General features: G+C 41.3%; 1 protein-coding gene across 1 annotated transcript; it reads left to right on the forward strand.

Moving 5' to 3' along the window:
- Positions 1 to 2,896: 2,896 nt before the first annotated feature.
- LOC126293445 (calexcitin-2-like) lies at positions 2,897 to 16,467 on the forward strand. The gene is made up of 7 exons (XM_049986678.1): positions 2,897 to 2,977; positions 7,067 to 7,147; positions 8,491 to 8,543; positions 10,914 to 11,033; positions 12,591 to 12,705; positions 14,813 to 14,910; positions 15,992 to 16,467. Exons 2-7 carry the CDS (start codon positions 7,096 to 7,098, stop codon positions 16,106 to 16,108), a joined length of 555 nt encoding a protein of 184 aa, XP_049842635.1. The 5' UTR covers positions 2,897 to 2,977; positions 7,067 to 7,095; the 3' UTR covers positions 16,109 to 16,467.
- Positions 16,468 to 18,697: the final 2,230 nt, after the last annotated feature.

Raw genomic sequence — 18,697 nt, forward strand, 5'->3', positions numbered from 1 at the left:
GTGCTGCTCCTCTCGGTCGTTAATTGAAAGTCGCCGGCACTGCGTTGTCCGTGTGAGATGTAGTGCTCGAAATCTGACATTTGCTACGCTCTGTGTACCTCGCAATATTGAATTCCCTAACGATTTCCGAAACTGAATGTCCCACGCGTGTAGCCCCAACTACCGCTCGGCGTTCGAAGTCTGTTGATTCTCGTCGTGCAGGCGTAACGGCGTCAGAAACCTTCTGACGCGCTTCACCGGAGTCCAACTGATAGCCCCGCCAATGCACTGCCCTGTTGTACCTCGTGTGCGTACGCTACGTGCTTGTAGTTATCCCACGACTTGCCACCTCGGTGTAGCGCCAATTCGCCCCCCAGACACAGCGCTGTACAAAACAGCGCGGAACCTGGCCAGATTTTGCCCAGATCTGCGGCAGCTTTGAAACGACACAGGCCACGAGGACGTCCTCAGTTCTTTCCCTCGAGATTAGATTAGTAATTGTTCCATTGATCATGAATACGGCACTTCGTAACGATGTGGAACGTGTCAGGTTAATTAATGGTGTCTGTACAAGATATTACATTACACAAAATAATACATGATACTTAATATTTTTAATTTTTTTGTGATGGTTGGGGAAATTATCCACTCATTATATCGAAAAATTCATCTTTGTTTTTTCCAGTTCAACCCCTCATCAATGCATACACCTAGGAATTTTGAATATTCTACCTGCCGGCCGCGGTGGCCTAGCGTTTCTAGGCGCGCAGTCCGGAACCGCGCGATTGCTACGGTCGCAGGTTCGAATCCTGCCTCGGGCATGGATGTGTGTGATGTCCTTAGCTTAGTTAGGTTTAGGTAGTTCTAAGTTCTAGGGGACTGATGACCACAGATGTTAAATCCCATAGTGCTCAGAGCCATTTGAACCATTTTTTGAATGTTCTACCTTAGCTACCGATCTGATCGAAGTCTATATTTATCTGTGTGGAACTGTATTACTGTGTTTTGTTAAAGTTTAATGAGAGCCCATTTGCAGAGAACCACTTAATGATATTCTGAAAAACATCGTTTACAATTTCACCAGTTAATTCTTGTCTGTTGGGTGTGATAGCTATACTTGTATCATCGGCAAAAAGTAACAGTTTTGCATCTTCCTGAATATATATTAAGAACAGCAGAGGACCCAAGACCGTCTGCGCTCAGAATATTCCCCAGGACCTTCCTGTATTCGTAAAGTCGGGGTGGTCTGCTCACTTTTCGAACGAGAACGTCAGGAAAACGGCATAAAAATATGAGCGAGTGGTTGACACGAATATCGGGCAACAGCTGCTCTTGATGGTGGCCAAGTCTCGAAACGCTCCTGGGTAATCGGAAAAGCTGAGATACCTCCATCACATCGTAAATTACGTCATCTATAGGCTGGCGCAAAAGCTACTGGTCAACGGGCACCAACTTAAACGAGAGATTGAACATACAGATTATTCTAATTGTAATGAAACATAACTTCAAATCATTTTGGAACACTTTTATATACTCAATGGCATAGTGTGGTATCACTGTCCTTTTGTCCAGCAATGGTCTAACGCTTTTGAGAATAAACAGAACCCTTGTCAGCATCCCACAGGAAAGAATCCGCGGGAGTAATAGCTGGTGAACGTGGAGGCACGTCAGTATCTGCCCTCCGGCTAATCACTTTTCTTTAGAAAGTTCCGTTTACATAATCGCGGCCGGCACTGGCCTAATGTGGTGGGGCACCATCGTGTTGAAAATGAATTTCTTGAATGTTTTCAGCACACGTCCTAAATGATGATACTACGTAATTCTGTCTGAAGCAAATCCAAATAGTTTCTCCTCCCGCTGTTCCTTCAAAGAAATATGGTGTAACTACGCCAATGATGATATTGGTCCACAAACACTCATACCAAATTGACGTAGTGGTTGATCTAACAAAAGGTTCTCATTGTCGGCATACCACTAACTGCTGTTACGTCGGTTAACTCTTCCGCCTAAGTTAAAATTGGCCTCTTCAGACCACGAGGTTGCTCAGGCCCAAATCCACGAAACCGGAGGCGTCGATCTGATCATCTTAAAGTGACCCATGTCGTAAGTGTCGAGTGTAAACTTTAAACTTCTGTTTGTGGAACATTCTTTGCATCGAGCTTCGTGATGCATGCAGCTCAGATGCTAATCGTCTGGTTGATTTTCGCGGAGTTTGGGTCATCGAAAGAAGTACCCGCAATTCATTTTCATCAGTTGTGAGTGCTGCTGGAGGACCAGATCATGGTTCATCCATAAAAAGTCCACGTTCTTCAAATCTGTCTCGTATATAGTACAGCGTTTGTCTAGATGGTGGTTTTTATCTAAAGCGTCTTCCCCACTCATTAACAGCTGCAGTAGTACCCCTTTTGTAAAATGGTTTTAATGCGAAAATCCTTTCTTCTTTCGTTAACATCGTGGCAATTTGGAAACCTAAATCTGCAAACACGCTTTCAACAATTCACTGGCTTCATTACTGCGTTTGTTTTGTTTGTCGTTACATTGTATACCAACATGTCAAGGGGTAATTATCACTATTTCGTAATAACAACTCAATAGGATAAAACTTGCTATTGTACAACGTCTTACCGTTCCTTTTGTTGTCTGTTTACGAACTGACAAGTGACGTCGGCGCCACACCGTGAAACTGCAACACGGCTCCACGTTCACGATTATCTCTCCGATATGGAGACAGCACTCGAGATAATCTGCTCTCGAGACGACGGAGCCTCATCGAGCAATGCGCTTCTGCGTGTCTCCAGATAGCGCTGTCTTAATTACGCCCATTATCCCCTCACAAACACTCAGAGCTGCACTTGAAACGGGAGACGTACGTCACTCGCCCGCCTATATATTCACCGCAGTGGACGGCAGGGGTCAGCTCGAGACCTGGCCCGCGCATCTAGAAGCCGAGTCGTCTTCCAACTGGAGCCTCCAGATCGCAGCTTCTCTTCGGTAACAGGTATGCAGGGAATATCAAACGGTTTAAATAGCTCTGAGCACTATGGAACTTAACATCTGTGGTCATCAGTCCCCTAGAACTACTTAAACCTAACCAACCTAAGGACATCACACACATCCATGCCAGAGGCAGGATTCCAACCTGCGACCATAGCAGTCGCGCGGTTCCGGACTGAGCGCCTAGAACCCAAGACCACCGCAGCCGGCCAGAGAAAATGTACAATCAGCATTTGACTGTACAGTATTTCAGGATTAATAGTAAATATTTTGGGAGGCGGTTTATAGACTAATCCCTTTAAAAATTCATCGGCCAGAGTTAGCCTGTGTTCCACAGAGCTGCCGCTAGCGAAAATACAATTTTCCACAATCTGATATCTCGGGTTCTGTTGATCACAGAGATAACGGGTCAAGTATTTCATCTAGCTCTTGGCCTAGCGACAATTCGTATAACTTTTGGAAAAAGAGCAATCCTCTAGCTATCTTAGAGTACAGGGTCAAAATATAAACATTACATACGTCCTCCAGTCCAGGTACATTGAGCAAATCGATTGGTTATTTAGCGTGAGGTATGGTCTAGGGTGGACCATAGTTGCTTTATAAAAGCACCATTTGTTGACTAGCGGTTCGTTAGAAAGCCTCGAAAGACCGTATGTTATGGCTGCGTACCAAGTACCATCCAACTATATGTTCTTAAGGTACTGTTTTAGGAGAACTTGGAAACTTTTCCGATATCTTTTGCGTTACCAAGACCCAGAAGTTAAAAACCTACAGTTGTAGAAAATGGCAACGGCCGGTTTTCAGCCGTTTTTGCACCATGGTCTGCAATTATTTAAATAAATAACCATAGCAAATGTCCGATTTTGACTATACACTCTTTAGAAATTTATGTTGACACGCTATTTACTCATTTTCTACAACCTGTATCCGTTAGCGAGATACACCCGAAAAAAGAAACATGAAGTTTGTAGACCAAATGGCTATTTCTGTAATTTATGTTCATGGCAAATTTTTACAATGTCCTTAAGACAGTTTCCACGAGAAATTTTGAAAGTTTTTTCGATGTCAGTATCCGTTACCAAGATCCAGAGGTTCAAAGTTACCATACTTGTACAAGAAAAATTTCCACGTCATATCCAGTCTGTAGTGTAAATATGGTTTTAATGGCTGGGATCACCAATAGACCTCTGCGATAACCAAACTACGTTTTAGCGATAATTCTTCACCAATAAAACTTTATAAGCCCCTGTCTTTGTATAATGGGCAGTTGATGGGTATACAGCCTGACTCGATATACAAATAATTCGTTCGTGTCACATGGCAGCATAAGCATCTGACAAGAAATTATTTTGTCGTGCAAAATTCTTCGTGCTTGCATGGCGAGCACAACATATCCAGCTGGCGTCCCAGTTTGCAGAAAACACAACAAGGAAGGAAACACTATTACTCAGATTTGCAATCACTGTTATAAGATTTCAAAAAATGGTTCTGAGCACTATGGGACTCAACTGCTGAGGTCATAAGTCCCCTAGAACTTAGAACTACTTAAGCCTAACTAACCTAAGGACATCACACACATCCATGCCTGAGGCAGGATTCGAACCTGCGACCATAGCAGACGCGCGGCTCCGGACTGAGCGCCTAGAACTGCTAGACCACCGCGGACGGCTATTACAAGATTTAATTCTATGTTTAATTTCATGAAGTGGTAATAACTTAAATGGATTGGGTATGCTTATCTGAATAATGGTTTATTGATTTGGTTAGGGAGTAGTTTTAGAGAGGCTGTTGCGATGCCACAATCCAAATGTACTGTAATATTTTTAGACCATGCAGCATCAGACGTTTTGAAAGCGGCTACTGCGTGTAATAAGTCTGAATAGCTTTGCTACGTATTTCGGACTACTACACGGAATTACTAAATAAATGTTGGCGATGTCGTACAAGAAATCGAATGTTAAATGAATTCTGATTTTCATTAACAAAAATAACCTCTTTGAAGAGACTGACCAGAATACACTAACTGGTGTACCTTAATCATGCCTAGCAGGCGAACAACATTTACGTAACACAATATAAACACACATATGGTAAACACCTGAACTTGCCGTAAGTTAGATAGATCTACACCAACTGTCAGTAATGATTTTAATGTTACTGAATCTGCATTGTACTGAAGGTACAATGAGTACTGTGGTATCAATAAATTATTTAATTGAATAATCAGTCAACACTATACAACTGATGGTTACTAGAGATGTTCAAAACAGTACTTTAGAATCATTTTGTACTAATGCTACTGAATGAGTTTTTACGTTGATAATGTACTGAAAAGCCACCACATCGAGTTGAACTGTAATTAATGTGGCACAGTACCTGGCGCCTTCTGTCAGTTGTATAATCCGACGTTAGTTGAAAATTTTCGGGGTTAACTCCGATTATATCCTCTTGTTGCATTAATACGCCGATACTCACGTAATATAGCCTTTTTACTGGTATTGCTGCACACACAGTGATGGATTTGGGATAATAATGAACTATTTTCTGTAAATAATTGATGACACTCGTGGAATCACAAATTTATTATTTCACTCAGACATTACACTGTAGAGAACTTTACTTGATAAATACATTAACTGGTTCGCTACGGATAAATGTACTTGTTATGGCGGTGGTATAAAATGCACTGTTCATAAAAACACTGTCGTACGATAATTACTAGTTCTCTGCTTGTGCTGGCGTGAGCTCATCAATGGACCTCATGTGGCCGTAAGACCACACTGCAACATTAGCTGCAGACACTGGTCACTCCATACCTTGCTGCTGGTCGCTGCAGTCCGTCGTAAATTACGCAGACTTCCACAAGGCTTGCCATGTGCTTTTTGAACGGGAACAGCAACTATATCGCTCACAAACCGTCTCTGTCGAAATGTTGCACCCTGCAAGCCTTTTTGTCCATTTGACTTGCTGACACACCATAAATTCCGTTCGTGTTTGTTGTAAGGTCACTTTTAACTGTCTGTAAGCAGCTTTACCATACCGTACTTAAACCGTCACATTCGCGTCGCGAAATCTCTGTTGTGCATCTGAACAGTTCCAGAACACATCTCTCTCTACAACCAAATTCACATCCCAACCTGAATTGTCCTCGGTCTAGGGGATTTCCCTCACATTTTAACATTAATTTCCTCTATGCCAAGTTCTCTATTTACAAATGGACATACCATAACATTACCATACTCAATTACAGTCATTATATATATATATATATATATATATATATATATATATATATATATATATATATAAACTAGTATTAAATTAATATTTTTACTATACGTAATAATATTATCCTAGTTTGACGCTTCTTTATTTCGTTGTCCGAGCGCAGCACTACTCAGATTCAGTCTTACTCGTAGCGCTATTTCATTTGCCTGCCGCCAGATGAAAGCACCTGTGCTATTGTTTGCTCAACTATCCAACAGATGGCATGAGCGTTCACTTATTCAGCTGCTGTGCCTTGGCTATGCTTCGTTGTGGCATTACACTGTCCCTAACAATGTTTATTGTTGGTAACACAAATTCCCCACCTAAAGCTACGCATTGGCGAGGAAATGCTCTCTCACAATTTAGTAATGTTGTTGATGGAATTTTACTTTGGTAAAACACTGCATAGCGCTTCGTGCAGCTTGAGACTTCTCTACACGCTAACAAGTAAACAAATATTCTCAGTCCAGTCACGTATTTCGTTTGGCACCAGATGTGGCTGTGCTGTCGCTGGTTAGCGTACCTGTGGTAGCGAGTGTAACGCTGGTTGGGAGTGGAGGAACCCCTCAGCCCCCAGACTGCACTGTCCGGCAGGGAGGGGGTTACTTGTTTGAACTCAGGATACGTTCTGATTATTCGCCAACAGATCGGCGTAGGGATTCCTTTAAGCCGTAGAGCTTCATTCTTAGCGATTTCAGCTATTGTTTTATTTTACACTCACTTTCAATTAATATTAGCTATTAGTTTGAAAACAGAACTCTTGTTTTTCATATGAGAATTAGTACGTGAGTCAACACACTATAGCTGCTCTATTTGCTTCTTGCAGAAAGTTAATACAACACCAAAAACAGAGCGATGGCAGACTTCAGGAAGAAGAAACTGATGTACATCTTCCACGTATTCTTCGGTGAGTCATCTGGCATAATTATTGCTTGTATACAACAAAATTGCTACAATTACCAGCATAATTACTCATTATTGGTACAACTGAAGCTTACGAAATGATAAATTTTCTGGTCACAACAGATAATTTCTTTTTCATGCGGCACCTCCTTTCACACACGGGGACATGTTGAAAAGTTAAGCCCACGAAACTGTCGTGTGAAAATTCATAAACCTTTTTTTAAACTAAATAAACGTTACCAAGATTTTTAAAACCAAAAAAACGTAATTAATGTTCCTTATCTTTATTTTCTGTATCTACATATTTTAAGCCCTCTACCACGAGAGGGCATGGAATTATACCGCGTAACATCACAGTTCGTAACGTAACTCTGTCGGTGCGTGAGAAACAACGTGTTGTAATCGGGTTTTGACTTTAAAGCCTTTGCCCACACATGGTTAGGTCCCAGTTCATTGGCCTTGGAGAGCAGCTCTCTATACAGGAGGAAACCTCAAAAACGCCACGCGTCACCGCGCCTAATACAGTGTAGGGAAACCGTTGGCATTCGAAACATCTTCCCATGGCCTCAGGGTGCATCAATACAGGTCCCGCATGGTTTTCAAGTCACTTTTATGCCATTTCTCCCGGAAAATATAGGCAAGTTCAGACTGAGAGGGATAGGGTTCACGCACTCTTCTCTCAAAAGTAGACCACAAAGGGTCAATAATATTGATGGGGTTAATGTGGTGGCCAGGTGAGGTGTTACGATTCATCCTCGGGCTCACATGTCAGTCCTGGAGGGTGGGAGAGGTGCGGACATGGGCCTTGCCATCTTGGAATGCAGCACCGCCATTGGGGAACAAAATGGTCAAGCGATCCTTGGCAGTAATAGGACCGTAGAGAGAGGGACCACGTGGCCCATGGAATACCGCGATGTGGGTGTCCACGTCACCAGCCAACCCTACAGTGCTGCACACGTGGGACGTAAACTCGACCAGAGGTTGGAAGCAGTGTGGACCAAGTGTCAGACGAGCACACGACATTCTCCCGTTGCTCCACACTCGAGTATGGGTTCAGTCCTCGTTGTTTCAGTGCTGACAGCGTTTGCGAGTGCGACATACAGCTTTTGCAGCAGTCGGACCGTTGTTTTACATCGCAATCTGTCACAACATTGGCACTTGTCACAATAAAAGAAGCTTCTAAAATGCGGGATTTCGTAGAGTTGTCATCAAGAGGGCAGGGGCGAGGAAATAAAGGAAAAGTAATGTTGAGTGAGTGGAAAGAAGTTTGGTTTCGTGCTTAGCAAATTTTGCCACTGTTACTCAGTAATACAGCATGAAGCATCTTATTTTGCCTCTTTTTTCCAGATGTCAACAGGAGCGGCACGATTGACAAGAAGGACTTTGAGATGGCCATTGAGGTAATTATATTTTATTTATATGTACTGAAGACTGAATCAAAGAATTTTCTGCTCCAGTCAAGGGTACACTTTCAGAAGTTTCGACATTAATCACCAATCTGACATGAACTAAGTAATTATAAATATCAAAATAACAATAGTAGAAGTTATAAGTGATCTACATCCGAGGGTCACTATTAAAGTTAACCTGTAGCAAACAGTAACGAGACTAAACTCTTGGGCGTGTGGATCCAGAATAACATCAAGTGGAGCATGCACGTGGTAGATGCTAACACAAATTTGAGTAAATGTCATTCTAATTATCTTGAAAATCTGCACAAATAAGCAGATATTTGTGGTTCACTAACAGATATAAAAAAGGCTACGTATCGGATGGGATTGAAATTGCACAAGAAGCGTGCAAAGCCATTTTGGTTTTTGTTTCGGTAGATGGTAGCAGATCCCTTTTCGCAACGTGTAACTCAAGTCATGCCAAACAAACAAACGCTGCTCGTAACGTCTCGCACGTGACGCCGAATAACTGCAGCGGACGTTTTAGCGCGCCCATTGGATAGACCAGAGGAAGCCGAGCACAGTGGCTTGTTGACTACCCCGAATAAGTTTTTGTCCGGACACATATTTTGATTAGCTGCAGGGAAACATCAGCCAGCGTGACTTGTAACTTTCTCTTTACGAACCCATGAAGGGCTGTGCGTCTTTTTTAAATAGCAACCTATTTCCATCGGTATTCCCTCTGCTCAATACCTGTTCAAAACCGAACCTCAGTCTACCGTTCACGTAAACATGACGTTGTGATCAACGCAGCCTAACACCGACTTTGCTCAGCTAACACACCGCGCAAGTAGGTGATGTACAGCAACTCGTACTCTTTCCGGAGTTGACAAGGAAACGAATCGAAACAGAAGGGAAATACACTCCAGTCATTTAGTCAGCCATCTCTAGTTGAAGGTTTGTCTGACAAGAATCCCCAACAACGAAGAGATGCTAGTAATGCTACTCACCTACAGAGAACATAAGTTAGCAGGACAGTAACAACAATGTTTTCTTGTCTGTAATACGGATTCACAACTGCAGTTCACACTTGTACAAACAAGCAACTCCACAAGAGCAGAACTGGACCGAAACAAAAACTGGTCATCTGGACTCACCAACTCACTGACTTGAACTTTTGAATTCTGGCTGCCAGCTGACTCTAGCTTTGTGCAAAATATCTGTTTAAGGGTGGGTTGGTGGGAGATACTACAAAGCTGTAATATGTGAGGATTTTACATTTTAGATACTAACGTAATAGACGCAAACAGTAAAAAGTACATAAACATATTAGAGACTGAACTGTATTTGTGCAACTACGTGCTGTATCTTCTTAAATTTGTAAAATTGATTGGTACTATCTTGAGGGGTCAAAAGTTTTGGAGCGCATCTGGAATCACAAAAGGCACTTACGAATAATCTGGAAACTCTTAAGTTTGTAACTGCAATATTTCCGAAACCAACATGTTATTCTAGAAATGTTATACATTTTTGGATAGACGAAGTTAGGTGACTCAAAACTATAAACTTTGATTTCCAAAAGATTACATCTTAAGATTGAAAAATTCTAGAGTACAGTAAATTTGAGTTGCAATAACTTTCGAAACAGCAAGTGGTGAGTAAACATAAAACGTTTGTTACATAAAGGAGAATGAAGTATTTGTTGTAATGTACTCCTAGGAGTACTGTCTATAGTCAGGGTTGAATTGATAAGAGTTTGAGGTGAGTCATAGAGTTAGAAAATTATATTACACAAATATTATAGAAAACGTATCTGCATGAAATATTAACAGTATTGTCATCAGGTGTCTGCATACTGTATCCTGAATACCAGGTGAAAACAGAAAGTTTATGTAAGAATCCGAAGATTTGGTATATTCAAGTTACAGTATTTTTTTAGTATCTCTGGCAATTCAGGAGACATCAGTGTGAAAAAGATAGCAGGTACAGAAAAACGCTGGGTGTGCATATCAACCCACAGAGTGTCACTGCGAGTTTCGATAGGTGACATTGTGACATAGTTGCACTGTGGGCTATGCACGTCAGAACGAGTAAACCAATCATTTGCTCCATACCGTCACATTGAATAAAAAAAGAAAGTTCACGCCGCAGACAGGCAACCCAACAAAAACTCATCGCAAGTGGGCTGTCATTGTGCCTTTCCACGCAATCTGTGTCAGCGAGACGGAGGAGATTGACATTTGTCGCATCACAAATGGTGGACATATACACAGCCTGTAAGACTGTAGTCGTTATTTGGTGGGAAGGTTTACTTGGTGAGTGGAGGTGTTGCACCAGAGTTGAGCGGGTGGGTGTGACCGCAGCTGTGCCGTGTTCCAGAAAATCTGCCGCAGCCGAGGCTGGGCCGAGGGCAGCGCGGAGCAGCAGAAGACGCGTGGCGCCCTGCTGGAGGTGTGGCAAGCTCTGCAGCAGAGGGCAGACGCCGACAGCGACGGGGAGGTGAGTAGGCTGGAGGCTGGAGGCTGGCGGCTGGAGGCTGGAGGCTGCAAAGCAAAGTGCACAGACCAGGTGGGGGGCAGGTTTTGCCCTTGCGTATCAACACCATCTAGTAGGCCACGCCACTCGCCAACAACCACAGTATTGTCCGAGTGAGGCTGTACCTGTTATTTGTCAAGCCTTTGTTCCCAATTTTTTTCTAATGAAAGACCTGTGGTTACCTTTATCATTTTTAATATACCTGAGTATCTCAGAATAATAAATATTTTGAAAGAAACAGTACCTGTTTTTCTAAAAATAAAAATAAAAATATTACCACTGCTGATGTGGTAAACTAACATGTCGGATTTTAGTATGAGTTATTAGTAAAAAGTGATAAAAGAGCCAAGACTGTACAAATCCCGAAAAACAGCGATGATTCATAACTTAAGTACCGTCATCGCTCTCAACGGGTCAGGTTTCGCATCTCGCGCTTCGACTAATTTGTGTCCACTCCTGGAATTTCCGGGGCTGCGCAGTGTACAGCCATCTTGTGAGTGGGGTGTACTGTAAGACTCTTCGTTCTTTCTCTCTTTGTGTCTATTGGCCTTCCGACAAACATGTCACATAACGTTTCGGGCACGGTCGTAACTGTTCCATGTAGTTGACTATGCCTGTCAGTGTTGACTATTTGTTTTGTGTCGATAGCTGACATGCTGGCTGGGAGAATACAAATGTTGATGACTTTTTAATGCTACTAGTACGAGTACCTGCAGGTACTAACCGGTGTAGAAAAAACATATTGCTTCTAACAGCTGTAGCTATTAGGTTGTCAGTACTGTAAACACTGATGTAATGTTTTGCAGTATGCTGTGATATGGTTAGTTATACCCCAAACATCGTGTGTGTGGTCAGTTGGTGTGTTGATTTGAGGAAAGGCGCCAAACAGCAGGCCATTGGTCCCATGAGGCTAGGGGAAGATGGGGAAGGAATTCGGTCGTGCTCTCTGACAGGAACCATCCCGGCATTTACCTGTAGCGATTTAGGGAAATCACAGAAAACCTAAATTGGGATGATCGGTTGCGTGTAGAACCGTCGATCTCCTGGGATGTGAGTCCAGTGTGTTAATCTTCTCGCCCCCCTCTCGGTCCCTGTATATGGTTTCTTCCATTTACGTTTTCGCCAATAAGAACATCGACGAACTCGAAATTTTCTACCCTATTTATTATTTCTTTCTTGATGCACTTCATTAAAAGGAAGTGAGGTATTTTTGACGGTACAAAACTGAATGAACTAAATTTTTCAAAGCTTAAATCTAGGCCTATTTTGCGAAATCAGTCAGTAGCTTTCACAAAAAATTCGTTTACTGTTTTCACAATGCATGCTTCTTTGCTCATCTTCACAACAGTGCTTGCATCAGCTATAAACACCTACACGCCTAACTTGGAAACGTGTGCAGTAGCCGATATTTCTAGTGAGCGGTGGCAGCAAACCTAATTTTCGTCACATGGAGAAGTGACAGTCGTGTTCCCCTTTTGTTTACCACTGGCCACTGATTGCCTGGCGTGTGCCCACTGACAGGTGAGCGAGGCGGAGTGGATCCAGATGTGGGACGACTTCGCCAAGGGCGGCGACTCGGCGCTCCAGTGGCAGAGCCGCTACCGGGACTTCATGTTCCAGCACGTCGACGCCTCAGGTACAGTAGCGGGCCGGACGAGTCCACGGAGAAGGTTCCTCCAGCAGGACGATTCTGTCATGCATTTGCAATTGTGCTGCTAATAGTTACCAATATGGATTGAAGCTGGAGTAATGAATTAAAATTTGTGCCTAAGTCAGGTCTTGAACCCAGGTCGTCCGCTTACTAGACATAGTGCTAACCACTACACGGGTGTGACACAGTGGCTCACACCAAAGGACACACTGCCCTAGTCCATGGCTCTCCCTAACACAAACGCGAAGTCACTACTTCTGCAGTGTTGTGGCGGTTGGCACATCTGCCTCGTAAGCGGGAGACCCGGTTTCAAGTCCTGGTGTTGGCAAAAAAAGTTAACTCTTTACTTGAGCACCTATGGTTATCGAAGATAAAGTTGAGACATGTCTGCAGGAAACTGTAATTTAATCTGTTATCAGTACATCATACCTTATAACATTCACAAATCACGCATCATCCTAGACATAAAAATCTTGATTACTTTTGAATACACTATAGTGATCAATGTGTTACAAATATGTACTATTAAAAACAGTCTTGATCACGTTTTCTTTATTAAGGTGACCAGTTTCGACCACTACTGTGGTCATCTTCAGACCATTGAGTAGGAACCTCAATCTGCTGGAGAATCACTCAATGGTCTCGATGGTCTGAGGATGACCACAGTAGTGGTCGAAACCGGTCAGCTTAATAAATGAATAGTGATCAAGACTGTTTTAATAGTAAATATAAAAATCTTGGATGGGTAAAACCATCATAACTTCCAACTTTCCCAACAAGCTACGTACCTGTGTATCATATTGTTAACCTTTTTGCAAATTATACAAAAGATTTCATGTACCTCAGCAATACTTCAGTATCTGTGTCTTGGGATGACTTTTTACCATTAATTACAGCTACAATTCGCAGAATTGTAAGAGAAAGATGTAGGACCTTTGAGGCAAATTTGAATCTTATGTGGCTTAGTGCGGAAAAATGACAGGCTCTTACGAAAGGCAGCCTTTAATTCTTTTGCCTTGTGGAAAGTGAAAATTGTATACAACAATTAATTTAAGTACTTATATTTTTTTGGTGAACTTGAAGATGCTTTGCAGTTACTAATTACATCTTCTTGACCAGGGGTCGCAGGTTGGTATATGTGCAAATTAAAACACGAATTTCCATTGAAACCAGTATAATTGCTCTTCCACTCACATATTCTAAAATAAAATCGCTCCACAGAAAATATATTTACAAGAACTGACACAAAAATAGTTCTTCACTAACAAATGATACATTATGAACAGTTTACATATCTTGAAGAAATGTAACAAAAACACCTAACTAGCATGCAGTCAGTATTTCTATACACTATTTTCTGGTGGAAATCTTCGACAAGGACAAACACATCAAATTACTAACAACTTTCTAAGCAAAACTGATTTAAGATAAATGTAGATATATTGTGACATTAAAATTGAAATGTAACAAAACGATAGTTTCAGTTTTTCTCATTTAAAATCTAAACTTCGCAGAATGCATGGTGTAATTACAAAGGTTGAAACTTATACATGTTCCTTTCTGAAATGAATTGTTTTGGTTCCATTAAATGGCATTTTTGTATTCAGCAAAGTGAAAACTAAAAATTGGTAAGAAATTTGTATGTATAAAAATTTAGATTAAATTTTTTGCAGATTTATAGTTCATCTTGTAGCAAATACATCCAATTAGAAATTTCATATAAATTAAAATTCTGTCCTTTTATGTGTTAGCTTCTTTCAAATGAAATAATAGGATGACCATCTTGGCTTGAGAAATACCATATTTATGTATTGTGCAAAATTATAGCTGAAAGGATCGCTCAAATGAGCTGTTGATGGGTGTGGCTATGGTATCTTGGGTGCAATTTGTCGTTGTATTTGGCCCTTATATTACGAATTTCGCCATTTTATCAGTGTGTTAAGTAGGAAAAAGTTCCCTACCGTACAGTGAAAGTCATTTCATTTCCGTAGCTGCACAAACAATAAATAATCTCAGATTGTCAATGTACCTGATTTTCTGTGTAACATGTACTCCTGTGGAGCTGTCAATTGCCACCTTTTCCTTCCGACAGGTGACGGCAGTATCGACCTTGACGAGTTCGTCAAAGTCTACACCAGCTACGGCATCTCAGCAGACGAGTGCAAGAACGCCTTCAGCAAGTTCACCAACGTAAGTTTTGTTCCGACGACAACAAGTGAGGCAGTAGAATAGCCTACTGCAGTAACAGCGGCTTAGCTCTGGAACCAGAGGGGAGCAGACACAGTAGATCACTCTCACTGCTCTTCATCACTTGTAAGGCGCTCTGTGAAGGCGTCTCATAAAGCAGTCTGAACGTTATGTCCGATAATGTGATTGTTATAACATAAAGGACTTGAGGTAGGTTTCAAAACAGGCTGTAGGGTTAACACATTACAGGCGCGACTTGTTAACACTGTCAGTAGTGTAGAGTGTAGACTGTCTTCAGAAATGAACAGCTGTAGCCGAATGGTCGCATGTCACCATTTTATACATGGAACCTCCAGACCCAGTTTGCTAGCAGGCTACTCCCAGCAGCTGTGAAGTCGACCGTCCAGTCCCAAAACACGGTTGCCAGAACGGGCTCCCTTTGTTGGAATTTTCACGACTCGAGTGAAGATGGTCAGATACAATGTGAGGCATATACAAATTCTGTTATTCTTTTTTTAATAAAAAACTGTTTATTGTACTCCTGCACAAGTATGACGCTTCCCTCAGCTGGAACCTTTAAAACAGTTTACTAACTAGGTGCCAAACTTTGACAACAAAAATCCATTTCATCTTCTTAAACGAACTCATAGGAAAAGTTAAATCTGTTAAAAGTAGTAGTCTTGTTTCCTTACATGCAAGATACTCAATGCCGTTATTGACCAATTATGTGACTTGATGGATTTCTAATTTTCTTATAACCTATCTTTCAAGTGCCTGTACTCTGTTGAGATTATGGGTCATCAGTAAGGACTCAAATACACAGAAAGAAACCATTGCCAACATCGTGATAAAGCGTTTTGTATTTGTACTTTTATAGATGCTTTTCTTGTAGATATTTTGATTTGACCACTTGCTCCTTTCATTTCACGACATCTTTCATCTGTTGTAAACTGTTATCTGTTCTTTTTTATTCTTATTGTTTTTGTATCTGTATTAACTATTTTATCATGAATGTGTATTTGGCCACACAGAAACAAACACACAAACGTTATGCCGAGAGCTGAATTTAGTGTGTCTCTTACAGGATCAGACTGTGAAGGTTACACCGCAAGTCTTCGAGAAGCTGTGGAGGGAATTCTTCTCTTCAACGGACCCTCAAGCTCCAGGAAACTTCATCTTTGGCAAAACTTCATTCGATTAGGCTTCTGTAGGAAGTGAGACAGAGGAAGAGGGAAAATGATGATGGAGAAGGGATGAGAAGACAAGGCATACAGAAATGGCGTTCTCTTATGGATGTGCACAGCTGATGATCCACTAATCCCAGTGTCGGCAGTCACTGCTCTGCTGTTATATGTTCTGAGGGACAGCAATGGTATCCATATGTGTGCATTGCCCACCAGGCAGGGTCACCTGTTCAGCTGCCTCCTCCACACGTCCATGGCCCTAACTTCATTAACTCCATCCAACATATACCAAAGGGCTGTAAAACTGTAAAAAGTATCACTGTTGTTTTCGTTCTGTTATCAAAGTTATGTTCGCCATTAAAGTTCCTCTCACACACACTGTTAACTTTATATGGACCTGTCACATAATTCTTCCTCAAGTTCCTCTGTTAAAATGAAATTGTATTTTTACAAATATGCCGGATAACTGTTTTATTTAATGTAATAGAGTGGTACAGAATATGTAGTACTTTATAATGTGTAATATTTTGTATTTATATGAGATGTTGAAAGTAAAGGAAAGACATTAGCAAACAAATATGGTTTCCGTTCCTGTTGCCATACCCATAAAATTAAACATTACGTAAGTCTCATGGGTTTTACCCAAAGATACCACACTGACTGATTCACAAGGTAATATGGACGCCTTGAAAGGAATAATTCGATTCTGGAACTGGTCTTTCGGGTTAGTTATCACACACTGACATATTTCTCATTTCTCTAAAATTTCTGTGACGTTTCTGTAAATATCTTGAGACGGCGCGATGTTTGTGTGACGAGAGGTGGCTACACTGCTCTACCATCTGACTTGACCGATCCCCAGACTGGTGCCCGTTCAGATGGAGCGTCCGCAGCAGCACTGTGTGTGCCTCCCAGAGCCTCAGGCATGATTTGGTCCAGATTCAGAAACCATCATTCACTGAAAACAAAATTCACCCTCTGTACACACGATGCCCTGCGACCTACGCAAGACATTCCAAGGTTCCTGGAAAAAATTCGACACTGTAGTCCATGAAAAGTCGTCCAAACACAGGGAATAGTTCCACAAGAAATGTGACTGGCTCAAAGACCGTTTGGATGTTAGAATCCAGTACATTGCCTTGGACAATAAGTGTTGGTCAGCGACATAGATAATTATGGAATTTACAGGCTTTCAGAACCAGTGGCTCTTTTTTCTGGCAGAAGAGTTGAAGGAAAGGAAAAGAGGTGACGGAAGAAGACTAGAGAGGTTTAGGAAAAGTGGTACAGGCTTTCCTTCTCATCCCTTCAGGAAACTCTGCCTTCGATCAGGGTTATGGGTGACTTTTATGAATTGCACCCTTTTCCTAAACATCTCCAGTCCTCTTCCTTCTCCCTTCTTCAACCCTACAAGGAGACACTCGCTCCAAAATCTTGTAAAAATTAAACCTTTTTGTGTGTGTGTTCTCCTGTCACACGCAAGTGATGACGATCCAGGTTTAAGAGTTACTCCGTCTGTTGACTGATATTATAGGAAATAAAGTAGTTAAAAAAATCACCGTTAGCTTACCAATATTATCGCCAGTGTCCTCATCATCGCCAACCTCAACGCAACATATTGAGAATGGAGGTTTCAACTGAGTAAACCCAAATAGAGGAGCTTTGTCCAACTTGTTACAAACTGCAACACAACAACTTCGTTCTCAGAGGACAACTACGATACCAATAAGTTCAGTCTAACCATAGATTATACCTTATGAATCAATGCTGTTGAAAATATACCCAAAATCAAGGGAATGTTTTGTGAACCAGAGTTCGTTATGGCCAAAGTTTGTATCACATGTGAATTGAGAAAAATGAAGGAAAGGAGGCAAAGTTCAAATACACAGTATTTATTTGGAAAAATATACAAATTTGTACAACATTTTAAATTAGTCACATTGCAATTACTTTAGGCGTTTACGTATGCCAGTTAACGAAATATTTCAAATATGAAATTTAAGTATTTAGAAAATTCTTAATAGGCTTTGGTAGAGTACACAGAGAAATCTATTTTCCCAAAAATCGGCTCATAAAAATAAGTTATAACACAAAAGCCATTGAGTGTATTTTTGTTGGTTAATGAAAGAAACCATGTGATCTAATGCTTAAAAGAAATGTTTACACGTCCTGTATGTCATGTTTCACTGTACATCTCTGTATTTTATGAAACTGGGACAGATGCTGCACTTACCAAACTAGTGGAAGTTCAATAAGAGTAAGAGAGACAACACTGAAAAGTAAGCATAAAGAAACTGAAGTTTTCCTTTTGTTGGATGAATATTTGAGAGGAAAAAATTTGCCCATTACTCTGCCAATATTGCAGGAAAAATCATTGTAATTTCACCAGCAAATAGAAACAGAAAATACAGTGTTTACTGGCAGTGACGGTAGGTTGGATCACTGGTAAAAATAATTCAGTATTCACTAAATTCCCATTAGTAGAGAGGCTTCATTTGCAGACATAGAAACTGTGCCATTGTTCAACGACTATGTTTCAAATGTAATTGATGAACGCGGGATTTCTGGTGAACAGTTGTACAGTTGTATTGAGAGTGTTTTACATTACA

This window comes from Schistocerca gregaria, chromosome 10, assembly GCF_023897955.1.
Source record: "Schistocerca gregaria isolate iqSchGreg1 chromosome 10, iqSchGreg1.2, whole genome shotgun sequence".
Taxonomy (NCBI): domain Eukaryota; kingdom Metazoa; phylum Arthropoda; class Insecta; order Orthoptera; family Acrididae; genus Schistocerca; species Schistocerca gregaria.

Excerpts from the sequence above, each read along its gene's own strand:
- LOC126293445 (XM_049986678.1), top strand. The coding sequence starts at position 7,096 with ATGGCAGACTTCAGGAAGAAGAAACTGATGTACATCTTCCACGTATTC. Across the intron at positions 7,148-8,490 it reads CATCTTCCACGTATTCTTCG|ATGTCAACAGGAGCGGCACG; the intron begins GTGAGTCATCTG and ends TCTTTTTTCCAG. Across the intron at positions 14,911-15,991 it reads CCTTCAGCAAGTTCACCAAC|GATCAGACTGTGAAGGTTAC; the intron begins GTAAGTTTTGTT and ends TGTCTCTTACAG.